This window comes from Camelina sativa, chromosome 19, assembly GCF_000633955.1.
Source record: "Camelina sativa cultivar DH55 chromosome 19, Cs, whole genome shotgun sequence".
Taxonomy (NCBI): Eukaryota; Viridiplantae; Streptophyta; class Magnoliopsida; order Brassicales; family Brassicaceae; genus Camelina; species Camelina sativa.
This window is the reverse complement of record NC_025703.1, coordinates 26,298,740-26,310,232: the sequence shown is the minus strand read 5'-3', so window position 1 is coordinate 26,310,232 and position 11,493 is coordinate 26,298,740. Positions and strand designations below refer to the sequence as shown.

General features: G+C 33.3%; 1 protein-coding gene across 1 annotated transcript; it reads right to left on the bottom strand.

Annotated features, from left to right (window-relative positions):
- Positions 2,712 to 5,822, bottom strand: LOC104767241 (diacylglycerol kinase 3). The gene is made up of 12 exons (XM_010491286.2): positions 5,263 to 5,822; positions 4,838 to 4,960; positions 4,609 to 4,746; positions 4,448 to 4,533; positions 4,267 to 4,354; positions 4,092 to 4,167; positions 3,920 to 4,002; positions 3,753 to 3,823; positions 3,579 to 3,656; positions 3,400 to 3,487; positions 3,201 to 3,317; positions 2,712 to 3,110 (listed from the first exon to the last, which is right to left on the bottom strand). The coding sequence occupies exons 1-12, from the start codon at positions 5,632 to 5,634 to the stop codon at positions 2,952 to 2,954; spliced, it is 1,479 nt and encodes a 492-aa protein (XP_010489588.1). The 5' UTR covers positions 5,635 to 5,822; the 3' UTR covers positions 2,712 to 2,951.

Sequence of the window (11,493 nt, the reverse complement as noted above, 5' to 3'; positions counted from 1 at the left end):
ACATCTATATATATATATATATATATTTTCTTAGTTTTTGCTTAAGTTTTTTAAAACTTTTTATTTGTATAAATTTTTAATAAATTTTGGATATTTATAAGATGCAAATGGTTGCTTAAAACTGAATAACTTGAGAATATTAAGTTAAATAAAATTGGGTTAAATATCATTCAATCCATTCATCTTCAAAAAAGTGGATGAACAAATTGAACATTTTTCTTGTATAAATATGGTGAAAATGATTGCGTTGTAAAAAAATGAGTTAAATAAAATTGGTTGAAGAGCATTCAACTCATTTATCCACTAAATAGGAGAAGAAAGAGTTGAACTTCTTTATTACTTATTAATTTCTCTAACTTTTTTTGGTTGAATGGGTTATGGTAAATGCTCATTTAACATTTTCAACCTATTAATTTAAGTAATCCATTTGCACCCTTAGTTTATTTTTTTTCAATTTTTTAAGTTGAAAGGATTGATTAATTTTTTTCAACCTCTTTAATTCAAATAGTGACAATTTTTTAACCTCTTCAATCTCTTCAAATAGTGAAAATTGGATGAATAAAGTTATTTGTTTTATTGTGTTTTCAATTTTTGAACTTCATTGTTGTATTACATAAATTTGTTATTTTTACTAACTAATTTATATTGTATCTATAGACTATAACCTTATAATAAATTATTAGATACAATTACAAAAAACTAACTATTATACATATACATTGTTCTATCTAATATGATGATAGAGCTTTTTTTATTGGTTGGTAGGAGAGACCATTTTCTATTATATACAAATTTGTTTTTTTATCATAATAGTTTTTTATTTCTAAATATGTAAGATATTTCATGATAATGATTTACTTATTTTATTTTATTTTCTACTTCTTTTTTGTATGTTTTCTTCATGAATATAAGACTTATATTTGGAGTTACATACAGTTTAATTAATGCGAGCTTTAACAATTAGTAAAAACATTTCTCATGATATAGTTTTTCACTCTATTATGTATGATTTAATAAGTCAATACATTTTTATCTTTTTGTACTATTATGTTAAACTTGATATTTATAAATATACTAACATGAAATCTATACAAAATAAAACCAACATTTGCTTTCAAATCTTCAAAAGTGGCATACATAAAATATTTGAAACACCATTAGTTATATTGAAAAATGATGTTATAGAATTTTAATTTTTATGAGGGATTTGTTGTATGATGGTGATTAGTGAGGTGTTTGCTATTTATATAGAAATTGTCGATAACAAATGTGTAGGTCATGTACAATTAAGTGTAAGTTGCAAAACTAATTTGACTTGATTGTGATTTTAATGCATTTAGTTTTGTTTTAACGTAAAAATTTCTTAAAGGTTTTATAGTATAGTTAGTGGGTTAAAGAAGTTAATTGTACAATTAAGATGTTTAAAACTAGAAAGATTAATATATAACTTATTAATCACCAAATTACATATTCTAATTTATATATATATATAAAGAATAAAAAAATAAAACAGATTGTTCATAACAAATTACATATATGTTATTTATGTAGGTAATTCACATTTAAGTGTATTAGTTGATTAGTCAACCATTAATAGATAATTTAATTTAATTGTGTTTTGAATGCATATAGTTGCGTCTTAATGTAAGATAAATAGTAGAAATATTAAAGGACCAAATTAATGTGGGAAACCGTTTTATGGTTTATTAATTGTGTAGTTAAGATGATTAAAATAAATTTCAATATAGTGATATAATTAATCTAATGTTGATAATTTAATTTAATTGTGTTTTGAATGTATATAGTTGCGTCTTAATGTAAGATAAATAGTAGAAATATTAAAGGACCAAATTAATGTGGAAACCGTTTTATGGTTTATTAATTGTGTAGTTAAGATGATTAAAATAAATTTCAATATAGTGATATAACTAATCTAATGTTGATATATAATTAAGATTTTAACTAATTAAAGTCATTGGACAAATGTCAACCTATCAAGTGACATGTGTGACTCTATAGTTGAATGTATGTTGGTGGTTCTCTACTTTATTATATCAGATATTTATTTATTTATATGTTTTAATTTTTTGTTTTTGCTTGTACGTAGGTCAAGCTCAAAAGGGATGAGTACATCACCACCACCATTGAAGGTTTCGTCACAAAACACAATCACAACATGCCCGCCATAACGTATCTGAAGGTAACCACCAACAAGGGACGAAGTGAGGGATTGGGAATGGATCTGACGTGTCCAGTCTATAATGCAGCACGTGGTTCAACTGATGCGAGAAAATATGAGAGACGCTTCCTTTTGGGGGGAGAAAGGTCACAAAATTGTTGGCTTCTTTGGAAGATTATTTGCTAGTAACGGCTCATTCGAGTTCTTTTGGCCGCACTGTGCATTTCTGTGTAGGAATAATATAATGACAAATAGGAAAGTTAGTGTGGCTTTGTTTGTCTTATTTCAATCTTTAAACAGACATTCGTTTAGCCTATAGCAGAGGAACTAAGAGTAGGAAAGTGAAAATATTCTCCTTTAAGCATGGCTATATATATTAATTGAGTGTTGTTGATACCTTTGGTATGTCGAGCACATATATTGTTTCTGATCATCAAACTATATGTGAAAAATTGAGGAGAGGAGGAACATAGACCGTTGTTGTGTATTTACAAATAATGAATCTCACAAATAATAATATACAAATAATGAATCACGACCAAATATAATCTCGCATGTCTTATAAATAATAAACAAACTTCATTCCTCACAACACAGAAATATACAAAACCAACAAGCAGAAATAATCAGAAGTCACAATTCTTCAGATTTCAAAATAAAATAGAAGATGACTAAAAAAAAGCTTAGACTATATCTATGACTAAACTGAATCAAATCCAAATACAAAACAATTAGCTTTGTACAAAGAATCCAGCTTTTGAATCTCTCAAATTCATTCATTATTTATCATTAAAGATTGAAAAGGAACTTTCTTGATCTCCACAAATGTTGAGTACTCTGTGCTCATTGGTTGCTTCCATGGCTCACCATCCATTTGCAAGAACGCGTCTCTCCAGTCACCTCCTCTTAGCTCAAATCTTACCGCCGCAGCCTGCCAATGATCACCAAAAATGGAACCTTTCAGTCAAACTCTCATGCCTAAAAAAAGATTCTACATTGACCAGTGTTTTTTTAAGTTTACCTGAGCTATGTGTATGGCAGAGATGAGCTCAGCCATGACAAATGACGCGTGCCATCCTTGTTTAAAACCAAAAATCTCTATCAAACCATCATCACAATGTGCTTCCACAAATCCTCTCTGGACAAAAAACCGATAAACCATTCGAGTTAGCATCAGAAAACTGAGTTCATTTACCATGAAATAAAACAGAAAACAATACCTTCTCTAGATAGTCCGGCTTTAGATTACCCCACGGATGACTTCCACTTCCATAGCTGTGAAGATTCAATGCCACAATTGATCTCACACTACAAGAAAAAAATCCAGGCATTTAGGGTTAAGCATTGAGATCATAGATAATTATAGGTAACATCATATATCAGAAGTATTTTTTCTTACTTTTTCGGGACTGCAATCTCCTCCCAATCAGCACAGTTGGCTTTTTTGATGTGTATTTTCATTATGTTCCTAAGTCCCCTGCAAATTCCGATAGTACAAATAAGGTGTCAAGAACACATCGAAGAGCTTTAGGCAGAAACTTGCAAACAAGTTCAAAAATCACAGCCAGCGAACCTTAAACCTGGATCATTGACACAAGGCGTGCAAAACCAACCCTGAGTGCAACCAAAACCTGAATAAATAATCTGCAAAAAGAAATGTTGTGTGGTTAATAATCACGTTTCTCAAAGACAAAGAAAACGAATGAGACTCAAGTTTGGATGAAGATATAATAAACAAACCTTATTTGAAATAGGGCCTTGAGCAAGATATGGTTTAGTGTTGCGAAGATGGTGGAAGCCATATGCAACTTGAGCATCCATACCTACACAAACCCGACAAACACTAGAATCTGGTCACAGAAAATAATTGTGACATTGTGTTATGATTATCAAAACGACAAATCCATCAAACCTATGCTTAAGTAATTGTAGAAAACGCCTTCATAAGACTTTGCAAGTGGAGGTGCATCTATTCCCGCGTCCAAACCCTGAAACCAAAAAAAAAGCCTTGGTCATTGCTAAATCATGGCAATTTACAAAAGCATGATTCAATGAGAAGAAGCAAGCCTAAGGAATAGAGCCAAAACCTGATCAAGTTCATTATCCTCGGCAGGTTTTAAAGAATAAGGAGGATCCACGACTTCTCCGGATGGCATTGACACTAATATCTTCCAGCTGCAACACCATATAACAAAAGTAGACACATTTTTACAACACGGCTAATAGAATAAAAAGCTAACCGTTTGGGGTAAAACATGACTTTTTTACCTGTCTAGTCGAGCAACTGGACCCATACTTGCACGATGGAGTGTTCTTTTAATAGCGGATCTCCATGCAAAAGGGAACGAACCACCCTGAAGAAAACATATTCAGTCGCAATGCAAGAGACTTGTCCTGACAACATAAGAGAGAACAAAAGATTCACTCACCCAACCAAAACTTCTAGAGAGATCATTCCCAGTACCGAGAGGGATAACGCCAACAGGAGGAATAGGTAACTTCCCTTCTTTATTAAGCTCTCCAAGACATCCAAGAACCCAACCAACAGTACCATCACCACCTGCAACCTACCGAACCAAATTCCATTTTCAACATTTCTAATTTCTAAAAACGTAAAGACCATGAGATTATCATAAATATAATGTTGTGTGTACTCACCATAATCCTCAACCTTGCTCTGCATTCTTTAGCACATTCATCTCCTTTCGCTGCCACTGTCTCCAAACACGCCAACCCGTATTGAACAAACTCATGAGGCTTCACTTCCGTAAGATCAAACACCTGTACAATCATCACCAAGTTCCAATATCAATAACTCCAAAGCACTTCCACAACAACATCAACACTCAAGAATTTCCAAAAGACTAAATCTTTGAACTAAACTCATCCTTCCAAATTCAAAACAAAGCACTAGATCTAACACATCAGCTAAGCATGAATACATAAACTTAAAAAGCCAGAGACTTTTATAAGTATTCCCCAATTGATACAAGAATAACATAAGATCTGATCAAAACAGAACACTAAAACTCAAATCAAAAACACAGACACTCTCTAAAGATACTGAGAGAGAAAACAAGAACCTGTTCTTCGCTCATCAACAGTTGAAGCCTCTCTTTAAGCACAGGACCATGACGACCACCAGATTTGGGGTTAATGAAAACAACCATTGGGGCATGAGGAGCCATATCAGCAACAGCACCACCAGGAAGAAGCAAATGATCAGGAATGGCCGTTGAATCTTTCCGTTTGATACAGTCACGCATAGCTAGACGGAGATACTCAGGCATCATCAGCCTCTGACGAAGCTCAACTTTATCAACACCAACCCATGTCAGATTAGAGAGTCCACAACCTCTCATCGCCTTTGAATCAGCCGTCGTTGTTGATGATGGCCGTGGTGAACCCACGAATTTCTCTTTCGACGCATCGGATTTTGACACCGGAGAGTCCATTGGTCTCGCCGGAGAAGACAAAAAAAAAACCAAAAAAGTTGATTACTTTACGGTCTCGGATTGGAGAAAACAAAGGAATATTCGAAAACCCAGATAATAAAAATTGGATTTTTATTTCTTCTTCTTCTTCTCTGAGAGATTTTGAAATCAAGCAATATAAAAATCTTCGTTGACAGTTTGTATTTTCTGTGTCTGTTTTGTCTTTTTTATTTATTTTTATTTATAAAATGTTAAATTTCGAAGACAGCGCACAAAAACGTGTGACTTAATTATTTGAAGGAATAAATTTTTTAATTTTTACACGGTTGGATTTTATTGTGACGTCATAAAACTGCCCATCTACTCGATGTTATTTACGAGACTGCCACTTTCTAGATCTTTTTGTTTGAGAGATTCTTTGTTTTTGGTGGAAAGGATATAAGTTGACATTTTGAAAGTGACTGATAAAATGCTCTGTAAATGTTCTATTATTTTAGAATAATTTTCATTAAGAATAAGATTAAGTTACTAAAATTTCAAAGATTTGTAATAATCACAATTTAATGGTTAATTACACTATTTTTTCTAATTAAGATTTAGGGATCTTGTTTTTTTGAGTAATGCTAAAGTTATATGATTGAAAAATGATATACAAGGAGATTTTTTTAACTTTATTTTAGGTCTCTAGAATAGCAAGAAAATCATGGTATATTTGGAAAACCAAAGCAAAGGAATAGAATAAGATCTAATGCCCATTATTATATTCAGAAATGGTTTCATTAGGTGAATATGATATGGATACAATTAATTAAATAAGTCAGTATGATTTGTTTCCTATTATTTTACTACATTATTGGTTTCTTTTTTCCTATGTAGAAAATATTATTCCAACAAATAAAAACAAAATTATTATTATTATGGTTAGAAAGAGTGGCGTTTTCGTCTTTACACAAGTGAATAGTTTTGAAGTTTAGTGGATCTTCCACAGAATGGAGCCCCACGTTTGGTATTGCCCACTCAGGAATTAGGAAGGGGTCACTGAAAGCTACACTTCTATATCTGTGTACTTTTGTCTTAATTCTCACCTAAATTTCCTCATTGTTTTTTTTTTCTTTTTTTCTTGCAGTATTATTGGTTGATATAGTATAAAATTGTAATAAAAAAATAAAAATACATCATTAACTGCTTTCTCCATTGCATGATGTTTTAGGGAAAAAAAAAATGATTTCACCAATGTAATGTTTTGTTTTGTGACCAAGATACTTTTGGTCGATGTAAACATTTTTATGTGGTAGAGGAAGAACAAAATCTGGTGGCTGATAAAAAAAGTGGGGTTTAAGATATTTTATGAACTAGAAGACATTGAGTGTGAGTTCTCATTTATGAACAAAAAAGCATATTTGGTCATTTCCGTGACGAATCATTCCGAATTTTTTATTTTGTTACAAATGTGTTTCTTCGTCTGGTCATACGTTTGATTAAAATGACTAGTCCTTCTGCACAGTAAGTATTTTGTAATTAATAATTGTACGTTTGTAACTAGGGGTGGTAAGTAATACAAAAAAGGTAGGGAATAAGGAAAATCTACACCAATTTAACTTCAAGCTGTCTTAACATTTGACAAAAAACAAATTTTCAGAATATTCTAAAATTATTCCAATTGACAAAGTTGTGGCACTAATAATATTTTCCTGTTTTAGAAATCGCTAGGCGTTAGTCGGGCGGTCGGGGTGGACCTAACGCAAAGCGATAAAATCGGAGATTAAACGGAGATTAATCAGGGACTAGTTTTTGGGTTATTTTGTTAAATTAATAGTAAATTAAAAATATATAGTACTAAATATATGTATAATTATGTTTATGTGAAAAGAAAAATATCAAATAAAATATAAAGCTATAGTATTGTTTTTAAAATTACGGCAAAAACATAAAAACATAATATTAAGAAAAAAATTATGATTTTAATTAAAATTTTGTACATTAGTTATTCTAAAACATCATAAACTCTTAATTTAAATGTCTAAATAACAAAAATATATATATTTGATTTATATTTAGCTCCAAAAATAATTGGTATATACAAAATTATGCGGAAATTAATCGGATTAGACGGTATAATCGGATAATCGATGCTAGGCGGGGATTAGTCATTAATCGAGGTGGAGAGAGTGGGTCTAGCAATTTTACGGGGCGTAATCGGTCCTAGGCAGAGATTTTTAAAACTAACTTGGATAGTACCCGCACGCCGCATGATTGATTTTTTTTCCTTTTTATTACTATTTTGTTGTGTTTATTTTATATGTTGTTTGTAAGTTTTTCTTAATTTGTTTGGAACTTGTTGGTATGCAGACTATTTTTAATAATTAATTGTAGTTTAAGATAAATAAGATTGAGTATTTAAACGTCTTGTAAAAATTAGAATTTAGTATTCTGATATTGCTCAAATTTTATTTTATACTTTATGCATTTTAATATTTATTAAGTAACCACTTGAATGACATCGTCTTAGCAAAAACACAAGATTATAAATTTTCTTTCTGGTATCTTGTTTTAGTGAAAATTTATTTTATAATTATAAAGATTTTAATAAATTTTTAGCTTAATTTTCTCTTATAATATATATATATATATATATATATATATTATATATTATGTTGGTTTGAGTTATTTTTTTGTATAGAAATTTAAAAAATGATTTTCTTTCCATAAAAATCATATTGATAACGTAATAACTGGAAAAATGATTATATGAACAACTAAATAAGTTTAAAGACAAAATATATTATAACAAAAATAATTATATTGTCCAAAGAAAACATCCTATCTCTCCAGAAAAAAATTACTTTTACTTCAAATTTGTATTTTTTATTGAAGTAATTTATGGTGATTCAGCAAATTACATTGAGATGATGCAGATTATGTTCAACAACTCTTTTAATTACCATATTTTTAGAAAACTTTTCCTATAGCTATAATTTTAATTAATGAGCGGTAAATCTCACTCCAAAATTTGCATATGTGCTAGGCAGCAAAAATAGAAGCTATTATATGACTAACAGCAAAATAGAAGCTATTATGACTAACACAACCCACTTCTTTATTTGGGCTTTGATCAATCATACGGTCCACTAACACTTCTTATTATCAAAACACTTCAAACCTAAATTCTTTAGTATGCTGACCTGTATTAATTGTTTTAATTTGATAGGCTGCTGATTTTTTATAAGGTGTGAACACCAGTTTTAATGTTGAGGCTGATGTGTTAGAGGAGAAGAGCAACACATTCTAGTTTTATTGTATTGATTGATAATTGATAATATACTACATTCTTTTGAATCTTTCGTCATGTGGTCGACACCAAGAAAAAATTTATTATGCAACATAAAACGAAGTAACAAACAAGTGAACCTGTAAACATATCAATGTACTCCAACGATATATAACTATAAAATTTCATCAAACAATAATACAGAATCATATATAGATGAGGAGATTTATTGGTATCAGAAAAGTCATAATCGGTGGATGCAGGTGGGGGATAAAAACACAAAGTACTTTCAAGCTCAAACAAAACAGCGACGAGCTCGTAATCGGATCACTGGCCTATATGACAGGAATAATGTTTGGTCTACAAAGGATGAGGATATTTGTAATGTTGCGGTATCATATTTTGAGGATTTGTTTACTTCTATTAACCCGTCTAATTTTGAGGATGCTTTAAGTGAGGTGCGAACGATAATTACGGATGAGGTAAATGAGAGATTAATGGCTCCGGCAACAGAGGCGGAGGTCCGTAAGGCCTTATTTATGATGTCCCCGGATAAGGCACCTGGACCGGATGGAATGACAGCTTTGTTTTTCCAGAAGGCGTGGAGAGTCATCAAGGAGGATCTTGTGGCCATGGTAGACCGGTTTTTTAAAGAGGGTGTTTTTGATAAAAGTTTGAATAGGACGCATATCTGCTTAATCCCGAAGGTGGCCAAGCCAACCCGGATGGCGGAGATGCGTCCTATTAGCTTGTGTAATGTGGGGTATAAGATTATTTCAAAAATCTTGTGCCAGCGGTTAAAACCAATATTACCCGATCTTATCTCGGAAATGCAGACCGCTTTTGTTCTAGGCCGTCTGATCTCGGATAACATCCTCATCGCCCAATAGATGTTTCATGGGTTAAGAACAAATCCATCGTGTAAAGGGAAGTTTATGGCGATCAAAACAGATATGAGCAAGGCGTATGATATGGTGGAATGGGGTTTTATTGAGGCTTTGTTACGGAAAATGGGCTTTGGGGAGACGTGGATTTCCAGAATTATGTTTTGTGTTACTTCTGTTGAATATACGGTCCTTTTCAATGGCCAACCCACTGGTAGGATTGTTCCAGAGAGAGGTTTAAGGCAGGGAGATCCCCTATCTCCTTATTTGTTTATTTTGTGTACGAAGGTTTTAGTTGCAAATATTCGGAGGGCAGAACGGGATAAACAGATTACAAGGATCAAAGTAGCGAACAAGTGTCCGCTAATTACGCACTTGTTGTTTGCGGATGATAGCCTTTTTTCTCTGCAAAGTAGATGAGGCTCAATGTGGTGTTATTTTGGATCTCTTAAAACAGTATGAGGCTGTTTCGGGTCAGCAAATAAATTTTGCCAAGTCTTCAATCCAATTTGGTCATAAAGTGGATGAGGCTGTGCGGACGGAGATGCATGGGGTGTTGGGGATATCAAATTTGGGAGGCATGGGATCATATCTAGGGTTACCGGAGAGTTTGGGAGGGTCCAAGACAAAGGTTTTTTCTTTTGTTCGGGATAGACTTCAGAGTCGAACGACGGGTTGGTCGGCAAAACTCCTCTCCAAAGGGGGAAAAGAGGTGATGATCAAGTCGGTAGCCACAGCGGTTCCAACTTTTGTAATGTCGTGCTTCCGGTTACCGAAAACAATAACGTCAAAACTCACGAGTGCAGTGGCGAATTTTTGGTGGAGTACTACAGGATAGGCTGGAGGATGCACTGGTTAGCTTGGGATAAGCTCTGTTGTAGTAAGCAGTTGGGAGGTTTGGGTTTTAGGCATGTTGATGATTTTAATTCAGCATTGCTGGCAAAGCAACTTTGGCGGCTGATTGAGGCTCCAAACACACTATTTGCTCGGGTTTTCAAGGGCAGGTACTATCGGAATTCTAATCCTTTTCAGCTTCATACTTACTCGGATGCAGATTGGGCGGGAGATACTGATGACTTTGTCTCCACAAACGCATATATAGTTTATCTTGGTTACAATCTGGTGTCATGGACGTCCAAGAAACAGCGCGGTGTCGCTCGTTCCTCGACCGAAGCGGAATATAGGTCAGTTGCTAACACGTCCTCTGAATTTATGTGGGTTTGTTCTTTGTTACGGGAGCTTGGTGTTTCACTACCTCACGTTCCTACCATCTACTGTGATAATGTTGGGGCGACTTACCTTTGCGCAAACCCTGTCTTTCACTCACACATGAAACTCATTGCATTGGATTATTACTTTATTCGTAATCAAGTTCAGAATGGTGCTTTACGAGCTATCTCTCGGTGGCGTAAAGAGCAAGTTCCTTTTGGACGCGATACTATTGAGGATCTTAAGCGCCAGTTGGTTGTGGCTCAAGCGGATGATGCAGTTGCATCAGGTGTCATTACTGCTTTAACCACACGTCTGCGGGATGCTTATAGAGATGAGGAGATTTATTGGTATCAGAAAAGCCGTAATCGGTGGATGCGGGTGGGGGATAAAAATACAAAGTACTTTCAAGCTCAAACAAAGCAGTGACGGGCTCGTAATCAGATCACTGGCCTATATGACAGGAATAATGTTTGGTCTACAAAGGATGAGGATATTTGTAATGTTGCGGTATCGTAT